We start from the raw sequence: 20764 nt of genomic DNA, 5'->3' as shown, positions 1-20764 counted from the left end.
CACTAACTTTGCCATTTCCTTAGTGGACCTAAGGAGCAGAAGGGGGATTCAGCCAAGGACCACCTGCTGGAGTCATATGGCCAACTCAAAACTGTAATTTTTACCTTGCTGGATTTGAAGGACTTGGATAGCTGTGGTATCCCCTTGATTTCCAGAATCTTTCCAGACCTTAGTACCCTTTTTCCTTCCTCAAGCAAAGTTAAGAATCAAAGCCAATGAGCAAGGACTCAGATGTATATTAACTGTTGAGTCAGAGTGCAAGAGACTGAATCAGGCTAATTCCTTTATTGGTAAAATATTTCAACATAGTGGTCCTAGATTTACAAGGAGATTATCCATTGGGACCACATCTGCAGTTGTCTGGTTGTTCAGATATGGAGCAAAAAGTAAATATAAAATTCAATGTAATAGTGATCTCAAACCAATTCTTAGAATCCCCTTCATCTGGACTGGATTTCAGTTATCCATCATGATATTTCAGAGCTTAATTTGTAGCTAAGAAGGAACTGTAGAGCAGGGGGAAGGAGCACCAGACACACTGGATTAGAAAACAGAGTAACTGCTCTTTGCTGTGCTCCAGGCTTAGACCTCCCCTCGTCTTTCCTGCAGGCTGCCTGAAAGGGAGGGGCTGGAGCAGAATACCCCTTCTGCTCTGGAGTCTGAAAAGAAGTGGTGGAATTACAAGCCATTCACCTAGGAATTATGGTAAACCCTGAACCCAGTGCAAGCAGATATTTTACATGCATATTTATTCAGGATATCATAAGAGCCACTATCCATTTGTGCCTGAGCAGTTTTGATTAACTGAACTGAAATTATGTTTAAGAGCCCTTTTTCTTATGACTTTACAAAATGAAGTTTCAGGCTATTTTGCAATTTAATGAAGAAACAAGTGTCTTCAGAGATCAAATGATAAAACACAAGACACTTGTATGTTACGTACATTATGGGGATACTAATAAGAGCAATTTATACACGTATGTTCTTATTTACCGATATAAAATTGTAGATTAATTATTGTCCTGTCCCTCCCAATGGTGATAAAAATACTTCCATTGCAATAGGGATCCCCGACAACATGGATTTACTAAGGGGAGATCCTGCCAATCCAACCTGATCAGCTTCTTTGACTGGGTAACGGGGAAGCTGGATATTGGGGAGTCCCTGGACATCGTGTACCTGGACTTTAGCAAAGCATTCGATAGCGTACCACACCGCAGGTTACTGAGCAAGATGAGTTCTATAGGATTAGGTAACACATTGACGAAATGGGTTGGGAGCTGGCTTGGAGGTAGGCTCCAAAGGGTGGTGGTGAACGGCACCCCCTCCGAAATGACGGAGGTGATTAGTGGAGTACCACAGGGCTCAGTCTTGGGCCCAATCCTATTCAACATCTTTATAAGAGACTTGGCAGAAGGGCTTCGAGGTAAAATAACATTATTCGCCGATGACGCCAAACTGAGTAATGTAGTGGGCAAATGCACAACAGACGAAGATTCAGTGCCCGACAACATGATGCACGACCTACTCCTACTGGAGCGATGGTCTAGGACATGGCAATTCAACTTCAATGCCAAAAAATGCAAAGTTATGCACCTGGGCAGCCAGAATCCATGCAAGTCTTATACCCTTAATGGCGAGATCCTAGCAAAAACGGTAGCAGAACGAGACTTGGGGGTAATCGTCAGTGAGGACATGAAGTCTGCCAATCAAGTGGAGCAGGCTTCGTCCAAGGCAAGACAAATCATGGGCTGCATACGAAGGGGTTTCGTCAGTCGTAAGGCGGAAGTCATTATGCCATTGTATAGATCCATGGTGAGGCCCCACCTGGAATACTGTGTGCAATTCTGGAGGCCGCATTATCGCAAGGATGTGCTGAGACTGGAGTCGGTGCAAAGAATGGCCACCCGGATGGTCTCGGGACTCAAGGATCTACCATACGAAAAACGGCTTGACAAATTACAGCTATACTCGCTCGAGGAGCGCAGAGAGAGGGGGGACATGATCGAGACGTTCAAGTATCTTACGGGCCACATCGAGGCGGAGGAAGATATCTTCTTTTTCAAGGGTCCCACAACAACAAGAGGGCATCCGTTGAAAATCAGGGGTGGGAAACTACGAGGTGACACCAGGAAATTCTTTTTCACTGAAAGAGTGGTTGATTGCTGGAATAGTCTTCCACTACAGGTGATTGAGGCCAGCAGCGTGCCTGATTTTAAGGCCAAATGGGATTGGCACATGGGATCTATTCACAGGGCAAAGGTAGGGGAGGGACATTAAGGTGGGCAGACTAGATGGGCCGTGGGCCCTTATCTGCCGTCTATTTCTATTTCTAGGGATGGTATGCTGAACCATAGGGTTGTCCATCTGTGCTTGCGAGCATACTGCAAAAGATGTCAATCACAGCTTTTCAACTACTCCTCCTTCTCCATGGTCTCTACTGCCTCCTTCAGTTCTTCCTTCTGCAGGTAAGCATGAAGGTGTCATTCTGATGGATCAGGAATTCTAGCAAAAGTTGGCCAAACCAAAGGTGGATTCCCTGGTAGCCCAGGTGACCAAATGTACTGCCCTACCAAGTGAAGGTGTGGTTTTAAAGAATCTGCAGAGTGGATATGATTCTCAGGAGGCAGTTTGAGGCTCTGGTCTTAGTGGTTAAAACTGTAGCCGCAGCCTCCTTGGCACACACCTGTCATTCTAGACTACAAAATCAGAGCCTGACAGACTCTGAGCCCCTGCCTCAACTTGTGTTGGCGGGAATAGACTTAGGTAACAGATGCACTCTATGATATAATCAGAGTCATGGGCAGAGTCTCAGTATTTTCGATCTCCGTCCATCGTATGCTTTGGATCAAGCAAAGGGCAGGTTATTCAACCTCGATGATCTTATGGCTAGTGTGCAAGATCACCGACTATGATCTTTACCAGACAGCAGACCCCGAGCAGCCAGAGGCCAGAGCTGGGGGTCTTTTCATGGGTTCCGCCAGTGCTCCACAGGAACCTTTCAAGGTTCCAGACAGAAATTCTCCGGGAACTGGAGGAACCAAGGTTCAGGATCCTGCTCCACAGTACCATTCAAAAAGCCACAGTGATGCCAGCCCTGAAGCCTCTCCTCTGAAGATTGGTGGCCGGCTCTTGAACTATCTTGAGGCTTAGGAATGGGTAACATCTGACCGCTGGGTCCTGGACATTATCAGAAAGGGTTACAAAATAGAGTTTGTGTACCCTCTCTCCAACTGGTTTGTTGATTTGCCGGCAGGCCGGCCAGAGAAGGCAGAAAGGGTCCAGGAAACGTTACGAAGGTTGCTAGATATTCAAGCCGTAGAACTGGTTCCTCCAGAAGAATCGGACTCCGGCAGATACTCCATATACTTTGTTAGCCCAAGAAAGGGCTCTGAGGAGTGAAGGCCCATGCTGGATCTCAAACAAGTCAACATGGACCAGAGGGTTACTTGGTTCCAGATGGAGACTGTTTAATCCATCATTGCAGTGGTGGAGCCAGGAGAGTTTCTGGCCGCTCTAGATTTGATGGAAGCTTACCTTCACATTCCCATCTTCCCAGAATACAGAAAGTTCCTTAGATTTCATATGTTAAGAGAATTACTATCAATTCTCAGCACTCCCCTTTGTGCTGGCAACAGCACCCCAAACTTTCATCAAGATTATTGTGGTGGTGGCCACTCAACAGAGCGGGTTGGCAGGTGCACATGTACTTAGACAATTGGCTCATCAGAGCACTGTCCCAAACGGAAAAAGAAAAGGCTGTAGTGGTAGTTGTAAAGATGTGAACTTTTGAAAGAACCATCTGGTTCCGACACAGTCCCTGGAATATCTGGGGGTCTTATTCAACATGGTAGAAAGCCGAGTCTTTCTTCCAGAAGCATGTAAATAGAATCTTTGTAGTCAGATTACAGTCCAGTTGGCCAAGCCAGAGACAGGACCTTAGGTCAGTGGCCATGATAGAGGTGCTGCCCCTAGGCAAAGGTGCATATGCATGTCCTCCAGGATGCCTTTTTCGCTGGTCACCTCAGAGAGGCTCTTTGCAAGTTCTGCTCCCCTAGACAGTGGCAGCCAAAAGCAGAATGAGCTGGTGGCTCTGTCCACAGACTCTAGTGAAGGAGATCTCACTCCAGATCGATTCATGGGTTGTCCTAATGATAGATGACAGCTCGTTTGGCTAGAGGGCTTATTGCAGCTGTCACCCAGTTCAAAGCCAATGGACTCCATTGCAGCGGAAGTGGTCTGTCAGCAGGCTGGAACTGTGATCAGTTCGTCTGGTGCTGCACCATTTGCCTTCTTTGCAGGAGGGCAAAGCAGTCAGTTTTCTCTGACAATGCCACTGCAGTGGTCTATGTCAGCAGGCAGGGAAGTATCAAGAGTGCTCTGCTCAGGAGGCGAAAGCATTATTCTGTTGGGCAGAAATGCACCTGCAGGTGGTGCACATGGCCGGAGTGGACAGTGTTCAAATAGATTATCTCAGCAGACAGACATTAGACCTAGGAGAGTGTTTGGCATTCCATGTGAGAAGATGGGGGCTGTCTGACGTTCGACCTCATGGTGACTGCAAAGAACAAAAAGGTGAATTGGTTCTTCAGCTGAAGATGCGAACCTGGAAGTGCAGTTTTTTGAAGCCCTGGCCAGAGATCGGGATACTGTACGTGTTTCTCCCCCCCAGCCCATGATATGCTGGGTGATCCGCCAAATAGCATATCGCAAGGAGACAACAGTTCTTGTAGCATCAGATTGGTCCAGGTGCCTATGGTATGCGGATCTCATACGATTACAAAAGGAGCAAAGTCTCAGTCTCCAGGTGTAACCAGATTTACTCTCGCAGGAGCCAATTACCCTAGAAGATCTGGGACACTTTGGTCTTATGGCATGGCTCTTGAGTGCATAGCGCTAGTCCAGAAAGGATACTCGGAAGTAGTCATTGCTATTCTCCTTAGAGTCAAAAAAAACAATGATGGTTTCAGCATATGCTATGCCATGGGAGATGGTGCAGCAGAGAAAAGTTAGAGCAGGGCAATGCTCAATCTCGTCGTTACTGGCGTTCCTCCAAGAGAGCTTTGACAAGGGATTGGCAGTGTTTTTCAACCCTTTTACACCCGTGGACCGGCAGAAATAAAATAATTATTTTGTGGACCAGCAAACTTCTAGGACTAAAATTTAAAAACCCCGTTTCCGCCCCATCTCCGTGAACTCGGTCCCCACAAATCATCTGATCCCATCCGCACAAGCCTTTTATATTGAATGTATTTTATTAAAGTATAAAAAGAAACAATATTCTGTACAATTGTTATTTTATAAATATAAATAATACAGAGCAAGGATCAACAAAACCCCTGTCTCCCCTCCCCTTCACATATCTACTATCAAGAAAACTGAATAAGCCATGCTACACAGAAATATCATGCTAACAGAATACTGCAGTCACACATGACAGGAATAGTGTTAGGGGAGTGCAACTAGGGCAACTGCCCCCTGGTCAGAGAGCACCCTAAGCTGGAAGCTAAAGAAGCACTGCCTGGGCTTTGCAGTCCCCAGTTATATCTAACACCAGCTCTAGCAGGATATATATTTCAAATCTGATATATTCTAATCACAAAATAGAAATAAATTATATTTTTCTACCTTTTGTCATCTCTGGTTTCTGCTTTCATCTTCTTTTCACTCTCTTCCTTCCAGCATCTGCCCTCTCTGTCTCTTCAACCCAGCATCTGCCCCTTCCATCCACTGTCTGCCCTCTCCCCCTTCCATATGGTATCTGTCTTCTTTCTATGCCCCTCTCCTCTTTCCATCCAGCCTGTGCCCTCTCTCTTCTTTTTACATAATTCATTCCAGCTTCACTGCTCTATTCATTTTTATCTCTCCTACACCAGATCTAGCATCGTTGTCCCTCTCTGCTTATTTCTCTGCTGACGCCTTCCCATCATCAATCTCTCTACTTTCTCATTCCTGTCTCTCCCCTTCCCCTCCTCTAATCTCCCTGCCAGCTGTTTCCTTCTTTTTTTCCTTTTCATCTCCCTCCGCCTCCTGTCCAGAGTAACTCTCTTCCCTTCCTCCCCTCCCAGCAGCATCTCTCCTTCTTCTTCCCTCCAGGTCCAGTAGCAGCTGTCCCTTTTTTTCCCTTGTCCAGAAGCTTCCCAGACTCCTTTCCCTCCTCCCCTCCCAGTAGCATCTCTCCTTCTCCCTCTCCAGGTTCAGTAGCAGCTGTCCCTTTATTTTCCTTTGTCCAGCAGCTTCCCAGCCTCCAACAGTGGCTTTCTCCCCTCCCAGCAGCTCTCCTTACTTGCCAGCGCAGCGATTCAGGAAGGCAGCCTCGGGTCCTTTGTTGGGTCGCGCGCCTCTGAGGAAAGAGGAAGTTACATCATCAGAAACGGCCGCAAGGCTGCCTTTGTGAATCGCTGCGCTGGTAAGTAAGGAGAGCTGCAGAGAGGGGAGAAAGCCACTGTCAGAGGCTCCCCATGATCTCTCCGGCCCTGCGCGGACCAACTGAAAATATTTCATCGATCTTGCCAGCCCTGTGTGGACCGGCAGAAATTTCCTGCGGACCAGCACCGGTCCACGGACCAGCGGTTGAAGAACAGTGCCTTAGAGTTCAAGTAGCAGGACTCTCATGTTTCCATGGCTAAGAGAAGAAAGCTTTACTAGCAGCCCACCCAGACATAGGTTCCTATTGGGCATCCTGAGACTCCAGCCCCCAATTTGAGACCTGTTTCCATCCTGGAACCTTAATATAATTTTAGAGATACTCAGTAGAGCCCCATATGAGCCCTTACAGGAGGCCTCCCTCATGGTTCTGATGGTCAAAACAGTCTTCTTGGTGGCAATTACTTATGCCAGGAGAGTCTCTGAATTGCAGGCCCTGACGTGCAGAGAGCCATTCCTCAGGATCACAGAAGTGGGAATGACCTTACATGTTTCTCTACTTCCTATTGAAGGTTTTTTGGCATTTCATGTCAATCAAGAGCTTAGGTTACCAGCATTTCACCCCACAGGGTCCAAGAAGAATGACAAGGCTTTAAAGGTTTTGATGTCAGGAGCATTACCTGGAGGTGACCAATGAGTTTTGTCTCTCAGATCATCTTTTCATGTTAACCAATCAGGCGAGATGAGGCAGACCCACTTCCAAGGCTACCATCTCTAGATGGATTCATAGAGCTATATTTTCTGTATACATCAGTTGCTGCAAACAGCAACCTATCTCATTGAAGGTGCATTTGACAAGAGCAGTGGCCTGTTCTTGGATGGAAGCAAGGGAAATTCCTCCTGAGGAGATTTGTAGATCAGTGACCTGGACCTCCATACTTTCACCAAATTCTACTTGATGGACATAGAGGCACAGGAGGATGCCACATTTGGATCTTTAGTACTGCATGCAGGCTCATTTCTTCCACTTTAGACTTTGGGGACTGCTTAAGTACATTCCTATGATTCAGCATACCATCCGTATTGCACTGGAAAAATAGATTAGGTTCTTACCATGATAATATTTTTTCTGGTAGATAGGGATGGTAAGCTGAACCACCCACCCAGAAATTTATCTGATACACCTGCTTTCTGACTCAAGCTTAATGCTCAGCTCTATAGCTAAGATTTTACTGTCCGTCAGACTATTGGATTTTGAAGAGTCTATATATAAGATTACAAGGGAGGAATGGTTAAGCTTCATAAATGTTTGGGCTGTTTATGTTTCCAACTTGTATTTTCTTACATTCATTGTTCCTCGCAGAGGATTGTTAATATTTTAAGTACATTGCTGTTTCTTCAGTGATTGTTTTAACTTTGTCTGAGCAGATCAGACACTTAGTTTCAAGGAATTCCCCTCCTCCTCCTGTCTTCTCCTGAATGGAGAATTGCCAACTTTGGTATGAACTGAGGAGGGCAGCAGAAACTGTGGAGAAGGAGGAGGGATTGAAAAGCTGTGATTCACATCTTCTGCAGTATACTCACGAGCATAGATGGGCAACCCTATGGTTCAGTATACTATTCTTATCTACTGGAAAAGATATTATCAAGGTAAGAACCTAATCTCTTTATATGTGAAAAGCGGATGGGGTAAAAAGAAGGAATCTGCGCAATCAATTTTTATGCATTATGTCTTTATATGTACTTCCAGACTTCATTGCTTTGTAGCCCATCTCACACAGCAGGTTTTTGAAGTGAAACCCCTTGAGGGTAATTCAGTGGTTTTTAAACCTGTTCTGGGGGAACCCCAGCCAGTCGGGTTTTCAAGATATCCCTAATGAATATGCATGAGGCAGATTTGCATATTTTATTTATTCAATTTTCTATACCGTTCTCCCAGGAGAGATCAGAACGGTTTACATGAGAATATTCAGGTACTCAAGCATTTTTCCCTGTCTCCCCCGGCGGGCTCACAATCTATCTAATGTACCTGGGGCAATGGGGGGATTAAGTGACTTACCCAGGGTGCTGAGGCTGTAGCTTTAACCATTGTGCCACACTCTCCAGGGGTGAAAGGCATGCAAATCTGCCTCATGCATATTCATTAGAGGTATCTTGAAAACCCGACTGACTGGGGGTCCCCAAGGACAAATTTAAGAACCATTGGTGTAATTGATTAGAATCCCAGTAGAGGGTCTTTTCTCCCCTGATAAGATTTCCCTCGTCAGTGTAAAGGTCTGCATCTCTGGGCAGGATTCCTGTATAGCCTTTTAAACTTGGGTCACTTTTGTCCATATTGGCAATTAAGAGCATTTTGCTTTTCTAGGCTGGAAATGGTACATTCAATAGAGCAAAACTCCTTAATGTTGGAGTAAAGGAAGCCCTTAAGAATGAGGACTGGGACTGCTTGATCATGCATGATGTGGACCTCATTCCAGAGAATGATTACAATTTGTACATCTGTGACCACAGGTACCCTAAGCATATGTCAAGTGCCATGGACAAGTTCAAATACAGGTAAGTGAAAAAGAAGTCATGCCTTTGGTCTTTCTGCTTTCTAGTCTGATCCTGTGAACCAGCAAAAAAAAAAAAAAAAAAGTCTGCTTCCAGCTTGCCTCAGATGCTAGAGCAAGGTTGGTCATCCGTGGTCTTCTACAGCCACAACCCAGTTGAGTTTTCAAGATTTCCACAATAAATATACATGAAATCTATTTGCAAACAAAAGCAAAAACTATGGGTACAGATGTTCTGGAGATAACACTGGCATATAAAACCATGAAAATTCAGTTTAAAAAGTACAATAATAAAAAAACTGTGATAAAAATCCAACCGGACCCTACACGGTCTGTGTTTCGACGAACACGCCTTCCTCAGGGATCCTAAAAGGAAGAGGTAATGATGAATAATAATAAAGATAGAAAGATAAGAAGTGACTGTGATGACAATCTGAAGCATGCATATTAGTGTCTATACTCAACTGCAAGATAAAACAAGTGAGCCAAGTGTGATCATGCTATATACAGAGGCTTGTAACATCGACAAGAGACATAAGAGGATAAAATGTGCCATATAAGATATGTAAAGCATGGTCACGATGACATATAATGCACCCATGAAATGAATGAAACAGATGTGAATGGATTATATATATGAACCAATAAGAGCAAGCTGAATGTTCATATTCATGGACACTAAAGGCAATGAAAGTAAGACATGATAAATTGGAATCCATATATAACAGTGCATTAACAACCAGGTGAGGTAAAAATAATAATAATGACAGGTACGAATATGGCATGATACATAAGGACTAATGGTACAAATATGGCATGATACATAAGGATTAATGGATTCCAATTTATCATGTCTTACTTTCATTGCCTTTAGTGTCCATGAGTATGAACATTCAGCTTGCTCTTTAATTATTGGTTCATATATATAATCCATTCACATCTTTGTTTCATTCATTTCATGGGTGCATTATATTTCATCGTGACCATGCTTTACATATCTTATATCATTTAACTTTAAAATTACAATATGAAATGATTTGTCTAGTAATTTGATAGCTTAGATTGTTCTGCTGTCTTAGAACTAAGTCATTTTATTCTGTTGTTTTAACTATTATTCTATGTGTTCATGTCCTATTATGGTTTCTTCATGTTTGAATACGATCTCTTTTTTATATAGTTTAAAGACAATAGATTGTTTTCAGTCCAATTCTTTATATGTGAGTTTGCAAACCATTGGTATGTATAATGTCTTCTCGTCATTACATTGTGTCGCATATCTCTTCATGTTTTCAAAATCAAACACGCACTATGGTTTCTTCATTCTATTAACTTTTCATTCTATGGCTTCTCTTAGGCATTTTATAGATTTCTGTGCTTAAGCTTATACACCATGGCACCTTTTCTTCTCGGCCTTTTTTGGCATATTTTATCCTCATATCTCTTGTCGATGTTTCAAGCCTCTGTATATAGCATGATCACACTTGGCTCACTTGTTTTATCTTGCAGTCGAGTATAGACTCTAATATACATGCTCCAGATTGTCATCACAGTCACTTCTTATCTTTCTCTTTATTATTATTCATCATTACCTCTTCTTTTTAGGACCCCTGAGGAAGGCGTGTTTGCCGAAACACGGACCGTGTAGGGTCCGGTTGGATTTTTATCACAGTATTTTTTATCATTGTACTTTTTAAATTGAATTTTCATGGTTTTATATGCCAGTATTTAATAAATTATCTCCAGAACATCTGTATCCACAGTTTTTGCTTTGTTTTCATCAGTGGATTGTTTTCACTGTGGATCATTGGGTCTCCCCATTTTTCTTTGTTGAAATCTATTTGTATACAATGGAAGTAGTACATGCAATTATCCCAGGACAAGCAGGCAGCATATTCTCACATGTGGGGTGACATCATCCACGAAGCTCAGTACGGACAGTGAAAAGTGCACCGACACTTAAGAGTTTAAAAGTTTTCAGCTTGCCAACACCATGTAGTGCATTCCCACCCGATGTCGCAACGTCAAAGGGAAGGCTTCCAGATGAGGCACGGGATGCATGCGAGGAGCCGCTGTCCACAGCTTTGTGCAATGCAGCACCCAGGGAGCTGGCCTGAATCGCATAGTGGACCGGTCCAAAGATAACACCGGGGGGCAAGCCAGAAGGCAAGGCACAGCATGGAGGGAGAGAGACAACGGTAGGGGAAATGCTTTTATTTTTTTATTTAGTGATTTATTTTTCTGTTCAGGAAGAAATGCATTGTTTCTTTTCCTCTGGGGTTGTAGTGCTTGCAGAATCTTGAATCTTAGGGTTTATTTGTATATATTAGTACTTTTAGTTTTTGGTCCTACATTTACATGGGGTTATCTGTTTTCTGGTAGGAATGAATGTTAAAAAGCATACAATGTGCTTTGTGTATTTTAATTTTGTGGTTAACCATTATGTGGTGTTAATACAATTATATTGTATATATATATATGAAAAATGAATGGAAAAAATGGTGTTACAATTAGTACTATTATGGGGGGCGGGGTCTGGGGCGGAGATTGAGTGGAAATGGGCACGACTTAGCCTAGTGTTCTTCAACTGCCAGTCCGTGGACCGGTGCCGGTCCACAAAATAATTATTTCTGCCGGTCCATAGGTGTCAAAAGGTTGAAGAATACTGGTCTAAATTACTTAAAAGGAACTTTTCTGCCCTCAGGAGGGACTGTATAATGAATAAGAGTTTGATGTGTGAATGTGAGGATTGCCTAATAGCAGATATTAAACCAGAATCCCTGTATACAAGCAAAGCATAGAGAGTGGGGGATGGGTAATGCTAACTAACCTTAAAAGGAGAAATAAAGCCTGGAATGGATTCAGTGACCTGAGATTGCACATCCCTGATAGTGGGAACTTTTGGGAGGGGAATCTTAGACCATTAAAACAAGGGTGGATGGTTCCCAGCCCCCGGCCCAGAAATAAGAAGTGTAGTGGGGTATTTATACTTCAGGTAGTCAGGTGGGAAGAGCTTCCTGAAGAAGCAGAGGGTGCAATACAATAATTGTGCCAAGCCTAAAAAGAGTAGAGCTAAACTCTTGTATTTGGGTTCTTGAGACCAGAAGGCTGCCAGAACTGTGCAAAGCCTGGCAGCAGAACTATGAGAAAGAGAAATCCTGTTTAAAAGGAAATGGTTTTAGTGTTTTTCCTTTCCTGACTGAAGCACAGACTTCTCTTTTCCAGCAACTTTTGTTTGTGATAAATCTTTTCCAAGCCTCATCAGCCGGTGTGGCTGCCTTAGAACCAGTGCAATTGAACTGGATAATAAAACTTGGAACTAGCAATTATCGGTGGAAAGTTTTTTTGTTTTCTCTGCTGTGTTTATTCCAGAGTGGTTCTCCAAAGACTGCTAAAACTTGTGCCTGGGGCAGGAGCTGTGTTGCCAGCACTAGGCTTACCCCTGGCCCTGTCACAGAGCATATTCAAGGGAAACAGAATTTCTTTGCCAACAGCCTCAGCAGATTCCTCCGGCTGCACAAGTGAACTCTCAACTCCAAAATACTCCGGCACATTTTCCAGTTATGGGGAACTCTACAGATAGACTTATTTGTGTCTCCCCTCAATCACTAGCTGCCTCAATTCTGCTCCAGACAATACTCCTTGCAGGTCTCGAGGCAGATGCATTCTTTCTGGATTGGATGAACAAATTCCTATATGCATTTACGCCAATCTCTCTCATTCTGAAAACTTTAGTCAAACTCGAGAGAGAATTGGCCACCATGATTTTCATAGCTCCACGGTGGCCCAGACAACCTTGGTTCTCCCTTCTATTTCAGTTGTTAAGGATCCAATTTACAGATCTTTCCATCTCTACTCACTCAGAGTCATGAATCCATGTTACATTCCAATCTGCAATCTCTACACTTGACAGCTTGGTACCTTTTGGTGAAATGTAACAGATTTTCATCTCTGATCCTGTTCAAGCCATTATTACTGCATCCAGAAAACCATCTACCCAGCAATGCTATCAAAAGAAGTGGACACATTTTATTTTCTGGTGTTCTCTTCATCACCAAGATCCTTCCTCCTCTTTACTTCTTTCAGTTCTGGATTATCTTCTCCATCTTTCCACTTCTGGCATCAAAACCACTTTGGTCATAGTCCAATTCAGTGCTATTAGTCCTGTCAACAATAAACCTCTAGCCATTCATTCTCTGGTTTCCAGGTTTATGAAAGGAGTTTTCAAATCCAAACCGCTGCTAAAATCACCTCCAGTTGTCTGAGATCTTAATGTAAATCCTTGCCAAGTTGATGAAACCCCCATTTGAGCCACTAGTGTCTACTCATCTGAAGTTCCTCACTTGGAAAGTGGTTTACTTGATCGCTGTCACTTCTTTTTGTCGAGTCAGTGAACTACAGGCATTAGTTTTCAACCCGAATATGGAATGGAAACGTAATGAAGTGTCCAAAAAACGATGTATAAATCAATAAACAGGATGGATCACCTAATTGTTACATATAATGTATGTTTAAAACAGAGGAGAAAAGACCTCAAAAAACCCCTGGAATATGGATCTAAAAGACCATAGCCAATTGGGGTTGGTTTTCATCACTGGTCAAAAAACCCCTGTGTGGATTTTAATTTTTAACTTATTGTGTGATATTATTTTTAATCTTTATCAAATATGTGCAATATTTATATTTCTTTTTCTAAAACTTTTATCAAAATCTCTCTTGTTAATGATTGAGCATGAAAAAACCAGCAGCTCTGAACATGATTCAATGCTGAAAGAACACCATAATCTTTAAATGTCAAGCACTTATCTTAGTGACCCGACGGAGGTCCCATCCGTTTCGCTCCAACGGGGCTTCTTCGGGGGTAATAATAGAGCTTGTATATTGCCGGTGTAAACCAATTTTTCAAATTGCTCATATATTCTAAGAGAGAAGAAAACATTATATGAATATTTTAAGAAACCAAATCAAGACCCATTGAGAATAGGTATGATGAATACTTATTGTTCTTGTATTCAACTTATGTCATACTGTATATTAAACTGCAACCAGCCAGTCACATGATGAAAATTAACTAAAGAAGTTAAAACTTCCAAATGTATATTAACTGTAAACTACAGTTACAAAACTAACTGCAATAATAAAAGGCTTGAATTGCAAAGTAAAAATGCCATAAATAAACAACTACCAGTTGAAAGAACGTGAATGATTGACAAACACATATTCATAATAAATTGCTTTTGTGAAGCTTACTACGTTAAGAAAAGCTTGAATTCCCAACTGAATATGGCATAAATGAATCGCTAACAAAGCAAGAAGATATAAATAATAAATCAGAATAAACTTGCCCATAGTGTAGCTGCGTTTGTCAATCTTTGCATCAAGCATACTACAAAATGGCACCTGTATTTAAACAGGACGCCGAGAAAATTGAACCAATAGAATCAATGATGACGTCATGATTAATGACGTGAGAAATCACGTGTGTGTGACGTTGACATGATCTCAATCTGATGCTGTTTATAGTGAATGGTAATCAAAAGAGACTTTCAAAAATGGAGAAAAAAGAAAGCTAACCACTTGATTAACCCTGAAATGGCAGAAATGCAAAATAAAGGCAAGATGTTATTGATTATATTGCGATGATAAGACTTGAATCATCAAAAAAATGCATGCCATTCTATTTGGTTGTTGAGTCCATGGGGTTCAAGTGATTGTAATCTGGAGATCCAGTGTTGTTCCCGTCTCAACAATATTTTACCGCGATCACCCCCTCTTCTAGTTTTAGGTATGATGTTGATAACCCAACATTTTAATTGCTGAAACTTATGTTGCATTTCTGAACAATGGGATACTAATGGTGCCTCTTTTTTGTTGATCTTGAGATTAGAACAATGTTCGTTTAATCAAATTTTTAAACTTCTGATCGTTTTTCCAACATATAATTTGCTACATGGACATAATAGAAGATAAACAATATACGTGCTGTTGCAATTACTGAAAAAATTAATAAAATATGATTTATTGTCATGAGGATTGATGAATTGATCGGATTGGATCATGATGTCACAATTTTGGCAACGTCCACACTTATAGTGTTCTTTTAATATAGGTTTTGTGACTGTCAAAGGTTTTAGCTCAGATGGACTCAATAACTCCTTTAAGTTCCTGCCTCGTGAATATGAACTGCGAAAAGTGGTGTCTTTAAATATGTCCAATGTTTTCATGATGTTCCAATGTTTTCTGACAGTATGTGTAATTCTTGGGCTAGCATTGGTATATTTTGACACAAAAGTGCAGATATTATCTTTTTGCTGGTCTTTAGGAAACGAATGAAGTAATAATGACCGATTGTTGTTCTTCGCCCTTTTATATACAAATCCAAAATGTAGCCCTGCAAGGGTTTGAGTTTGAGACCACTGCTGTAGGTAGTATTTACCAGCAGTCTTTGCACCAGTTTTCACAATGAAAGTAAGTGCATACTTTTCTATGTAGGCAATCTTCAAAGGGAAAGTATCTGCAGATAAATATTTCCCAAGTAAAGTACACATAGTTCTGAAAATACAAAACTATGACAATAGTTTTTGTGAATAATCTAAAAAGGCAACTGTTTTATAAAAATAGCATAGTAATTTTTGTGCCTTTTATAAGATAGGCACCTAGAACTAGCCCCTGTGGAGCACAAATTTGCACTTGCTCCAACAAAGATGCACTGTATACCCATGTATTTGATAAATTATGCTATTCATCACAACTCCATCCAAACTATGCCCCCAGGAGCACTTTTGTGCAGATCTTTATAAAAGGAGGTTCAGTCTTGCAGTGCACCTAATTTTTACACGTTTCTCTGAGTACAAGCAGGATGAAAGATCCACACTGATAAGAACATAAGAATTGCTCCTGCTGGGTCAGACCAGTGGCCCATCGTGCCCAGTAGTTCGCTCACGCAGCAGCCCTCTGGTCAAAGACCAGCGCCCTAACTGAGACTAGCCCTACCTGTATATGTTCTGGTTCAGCAGGAATTTGTCTAACTTTGTCTTGAATCCCTGGAAGGTGTTTTCCCCTATAACAGACTCCGGAAAAGCGTTCCAGTTTTCTACCACTCTCTGGGTGAAGAAGAACTTCTTTATGTTCGTACGGAATGTTCCTTATGTTCCCCTTTCAATTTTAGAGAGTGCCCTCTCGTTCTCCCTACCTTGGAGTGGGTGAACAACCTATCCTTATCTATTAAGTCTATTCCCTTCAGTACCTTGAATGTTTCGATCATTTCCTCTCTCAATCTTCTCTGTTCGAGGGAGAAAAGGCCCAGTTTCTCTAATCTTTCACTGTACGCAACTCCTCCAGCCCCTTAACCATCTTAGTTGCTCTTCTCTGGACCCTTTCGTGTAGTACCATGTACTTTTCATGTACGGTGACCAGTGCTGGACGCTGTACTCCAGGTGAGGGCGCACCATAGCCCGGTACAGCGGCATGATAACCTTCTCCGATCTGTTCGTGATCCCTTTCTTTATCATTCTTAGCATTCTGTTCACCCTTTTCACCACCGCCACACATTGTGTGGATGGCTTCATCGACTTGTCATTCATAACTCCCAAATCTCTTTCCTGGGAGGTCTCTCCAAGTACCGCCCCGAACATCCTTTATTCGTGCATGAGATTTTTGTTACCTACATGCATGTTGAACTTCATCTGCCATGTTGATGCCCATTCCTTGAGCCTACCAGCTCACGGTTCAGTCGGAGAGAAGAGGAGCAGGGGCGAACCAGCAGTAGGAAGGAGAGTAAGGAGGCAGAAGCCGGTGAGGGAGCAGCGAGTCAGGGGTAGCGAGAGGAAGCTCCGCCCACCCCCAGCGCGTCAGCTCCAGCTCAGCCCAAACTCCCCCTTAAAAGGAGGAAAGCCAACGGTGCGCAGCTGTTCGGCGTGCGGCGAAGGCACTCGCCTTAGCGAGAGCGCCTTTGCGAAGAGACTTTGAGAAGAGCCTTTGAGAAGAGCCAAGCCGATACCTCCAAGGACACCAGGGAAAGGCATCAAGGTAAGGAATTTAATGTGAACGGGGAGAGCACACACGCACACCCCCCCCCAAGCTAAAGCAAGACAAAGAAACAGCAGGCCCGGAGGAAGAAAGAAGGTGCAGGTCCAAGAGGGGTCACAAACATACACAAACGAAGAAGCGACAGGTATAGACGATACCAGCAAAAGACACACAAGACAAGAAAACACAAGCACAAACTAGCAAGAAGAAGCAACAAAGCAAACACCTAGCAAACATCAGACAGACTCACACAGTCAACTAATAGGCGGATAGGAGCAAACACCTAGCAAGTAGGCGAGTCCACCAAACAGCAGACAACTACACATATCAGCTAACCAGGAGTACAAAAGCAAATCAACTAGCAGGCGGACCAGGGCCAACACCCAGCAAGTGAGAAACTGAAAAATGGCAGGAAGAACTAGAAGCAACAAGACTGCATTGAAGACCAGCGTCCCAATCACCAAAGAGAGCCTGAGGACGACCACAGCTTCCATGCAGATAGAAGACTACCCACGACAGATGACAGAGGTCTCTGTGCAGACCGAAGTTATTCCATAGCAGATGACTTCAGTCTCACTACAGACGGAGGTGGTTGACCAGCAACAGACTGATGGAGACATCATGCAAGAATTGATAAGCCTAAGGGAGGAGGTGAAGCGTCTCAGAAGCATCAGGGAAGATGAGGCCTACATCAATGGCGTCATTCAGGAGCTGTCCCAAGTCTCTGTGCTTGCGCAAGGAAACATGACCACCTTTGAGACACTCAGACCGACCAGATCCGCAACGTTGGAAGTAACAGCTGAGGTACAAGAAGAGGCTGGAGACGTCGACTCCTAGCAACTGGTCACCTCTACAAGCAAATACAAAAGACCAATCTTTACTTCACGCAAACAGAGAAACTTCACATCAACCTCATATATCACCCTAAAGTACAGGTTCCATCTTCTACAGATAGAACCAGCCAGCGACTTTCAGGACGGCTTTCAAGAGGATTTCCAGAAGATGACTCAGGCTCCAGGGGCAACGGACCAGCTCCCTCAGAAGAAGCGCAGAGTGGTAGTCATTGGGGACTCCCTGCTGCGAGGCACAGAGGGACCAATATGCAGACTAGATCTACTATCAAGAGAGGTTTGTTGTCTGCCAGGAGCCAGAATCAGGGATGTGACCACAAGCCTAGGGAGATTAATCAAGCCCCAAGACTACTATCCTGTGCTTCTCATCCACGTCGGGATGAACGACATCGCCAGGAACACCCCGGAGAAGATACCCGAAGACTTTAGAGCCTTGGGTTAGAAGCTGAAGCAAATGGGAGCACAGGTGGTCTTCTCCTCCATCCTTCCAGTGAGAGGCAAGGGTAGAACCAGGGAAGATCGCATCCAGAAGACAAACGAATGGCTACACGGATGGTGCAGGGAGATGAACTTCAGCTTCCTGGACCACGGAGAGGCACTACAGGGATCGGATGAGCTCCACCTAACCAGAAGAGGGAAGAATGTCTTCGGTAGACGACTGGCTCACCTGCTCCAAAGGGCTTTAAACTAGGTGAGTTGGGGGAGCAAACCCTTTCTCATCCTGGTATGGTAAGTAAATATTCCAGTACTGAGTCTGAGGTAAGTACTTACGCCGCAGTCAGTACCGCAGGGGACAGACCAACTCGAAAGGGACGAACTAACTCAAACAGGGAAATAAAGGGCATACTAAGTCAAGCGGGAAAATCTCCACGCAGACCGGGCATACACGAAGTATGGAAGGCTATGTACATCAACGCCCGCAGTTTAGGCAATAAAATATTGGAATTAGAGACGGAAATGAGGAGTGCTGACCTAGATGTGGTGGCAATATCTGAAACTTGGTTCACAGATTCCCATGGATGGGATATGGCTATTCCAGGTTATAACTTACTCCGCCGAGACAGAGAAGGCAAAAACTGAGGAGGGGTAGCAAGGAAGAAATCAAAGTTACCAGAATCGCAGGTGTCAGGTATACAGGGGAGTCCCTCTGGGTGAACCTTGCCAGGGGAAGTGGCAAATGCCTGTATCTGGGCATTATATACAGGCCTCCTAAACAACAGGACGACATAGACAAAGAATTAATTGAAGACATTGAGACCTTCACTCTGCATGGAGACACTGTACTGTTAGGGGATTTCAACATGCCAGATATAAACTGGAATAAAGTTTCAGCCACGAGCAGCAGCAGCAGAAGGATACTAACATCTATACGGGGGCACAACTCAAACAAATGATTCTGGAACCCACCAGGGATCAGGCGATTCTCGACCTGATACTCACCAACGGAGATAGTGTCACAGAGGTTTCGGTAGGTGAGGTGTTGGCCTCCAGCGACCACAAAATGGTGTGGTTTCACCTCAGGAAGGGATCCACAAGGTCGAACACGTCAACGAAGGTCCTTAACTTTAAGGGCACTGACTTCGAGAGCAAGGGAAATTTTGTCTATGAAGCGCTGCAAACCCAAGACACAACAGATGATGTGGAGGTCATGTGGTCAGCTCTGAAATCTACCCTACAGGAAGCAACCAACCTCTTTATAAGGATCGTGAGTAAACGGCGGAGAAATAACAAACCCCAATGGTTCTCTGCGGAGATCTCAGAACTCATAAAACAGAAGATAAAAGTATTTGTATCCTACAAACGATCACAACGCCCAAAAGACAAAGAAGCTTATCTAGAAAAATCTAGAACTGTCAAAACAGCGGTCAGATACACCAAACTCAGGATGGAAGAAGATTTAGCTAGGAATATCAAAAGAGGGGATAAATCCTTCTTCAGGTATGTTAGTGATAGAAAGAGGAATTCAGATGGGATAGTGCGCCTAAGGAAACCCGATGGCAACTTTGCAGATTCGGACTCCGATAAAGCCGAACTACTGAATAAATACTTCTGCTCAGTATTTACCTGTGAGGCACCAGGATCCGGCCCACAGCTGCAAACAACAGAGAACTCAGAAGACCCGTTCAGGAATTTTGAATTTTACACCAGCAGCATCTACCAAGAATTGTCAAGGCTCAAAGTGTATAAAGCCATGGGACCAGATAATTTACACCCCAAAGTGCTTAGGGAATTGAGAGATGTCCTGGCAGAGCCATTAGCCGCGCTCTTCAATCTTTCTCTGAGCATGGGAAAAGTTCCATTAGACTGGAAAACAGCTAATGTCATTCTGCTTCACAAAAAGGGATGCAGGTTAGAGACTGCAAATTACAGACCGGTAAGTCTCACGTCAATAGTGTGCAAACTTTTGGAAACATTGATTAAACACAAATTAGACATGGTTCTGGATGATGAGAGACTGAGGGATCCACACCAGCATGGATTTACAAAGGAGAAATCCTGCCAATCCAACCTGATCAGCTTGTTTGACTGGGTAACAAAAGAACTAGATAAAGGAGAGTCCCTAGATGTGTTGTATCTGGACTTCAGCAAGGCTTTTGATAGCGTTCCACACCGTAGGCTTTTGAACAAGATGAGTTCATTGTGGCTAGGAGAAATATTAACTGCATGGGTCAAGGACTGGCTCAGTGGCAGACATCAGAGGGTGGTGGTAAACGGTACTCCCTCTGAAAAGTCAGAAGTGCAGAGTGGATTACCGCAGGGCTCGGTCCTGGGTCCAATCCTATTTAATATCTTCATACAAGATATTAAAGGATTTTGGAGTAAAATTGCATTATTTGCCGATGATACTAAATTATTCAACATAGTGGGCGGAGATACCATGCCCGACGCTATGACACAGGGCATACTTTTTCTGGAGCACTGGTCTACTATTTGGCAGCTGAATTTTAATTCCAAGAAGTGTAAGGTTAT

General features: G+C 43.4%; 1 protein-coding gene across 7 annotated transcripts in view; it reads left to right on the top strand.

The window, feature by feature from the left end:
• LOC117359521 (beta-1,4-galactosyltransferase 3-like) overlaps positions 1-20764 on the top strand; it is a 100461-nt gene that overhangs the window by 38747 nt on the left and 40950 nt on the right. For all 7 annotated transcript variants that reach the window (XM_033942456.1, XM_033942452.1, XM_033942454.1 and 4 more), the window contains exon 4: positions 8732-8922. In XM_033942456.1, the coding sequence (XP_033798347.1) occupies positions 8732-8922 (191 nt within the window). The remainder of the gene's footprint in view (positions 1-8731; positions 8923-20764) is intronic.

The sequence above is a fragment of the Geotrypetes seraphini genome, chromosome 4 (assembly GCF_902459505.1).
Source record: "Geotrypetes seraphini chromosome 4, aGeoSer1.1, whole genome shotgun sequence".
Taxonomy (NCBI): Eukaryota; Metazoa; Chordata; class Amphibia; order Gymnophiona; family Dermophiidae; genus Geotrypetes; species Geotrypetes seraphini.
This window is presented reverse-complemented; position numbering and strand designations above follow the sequence as displayed.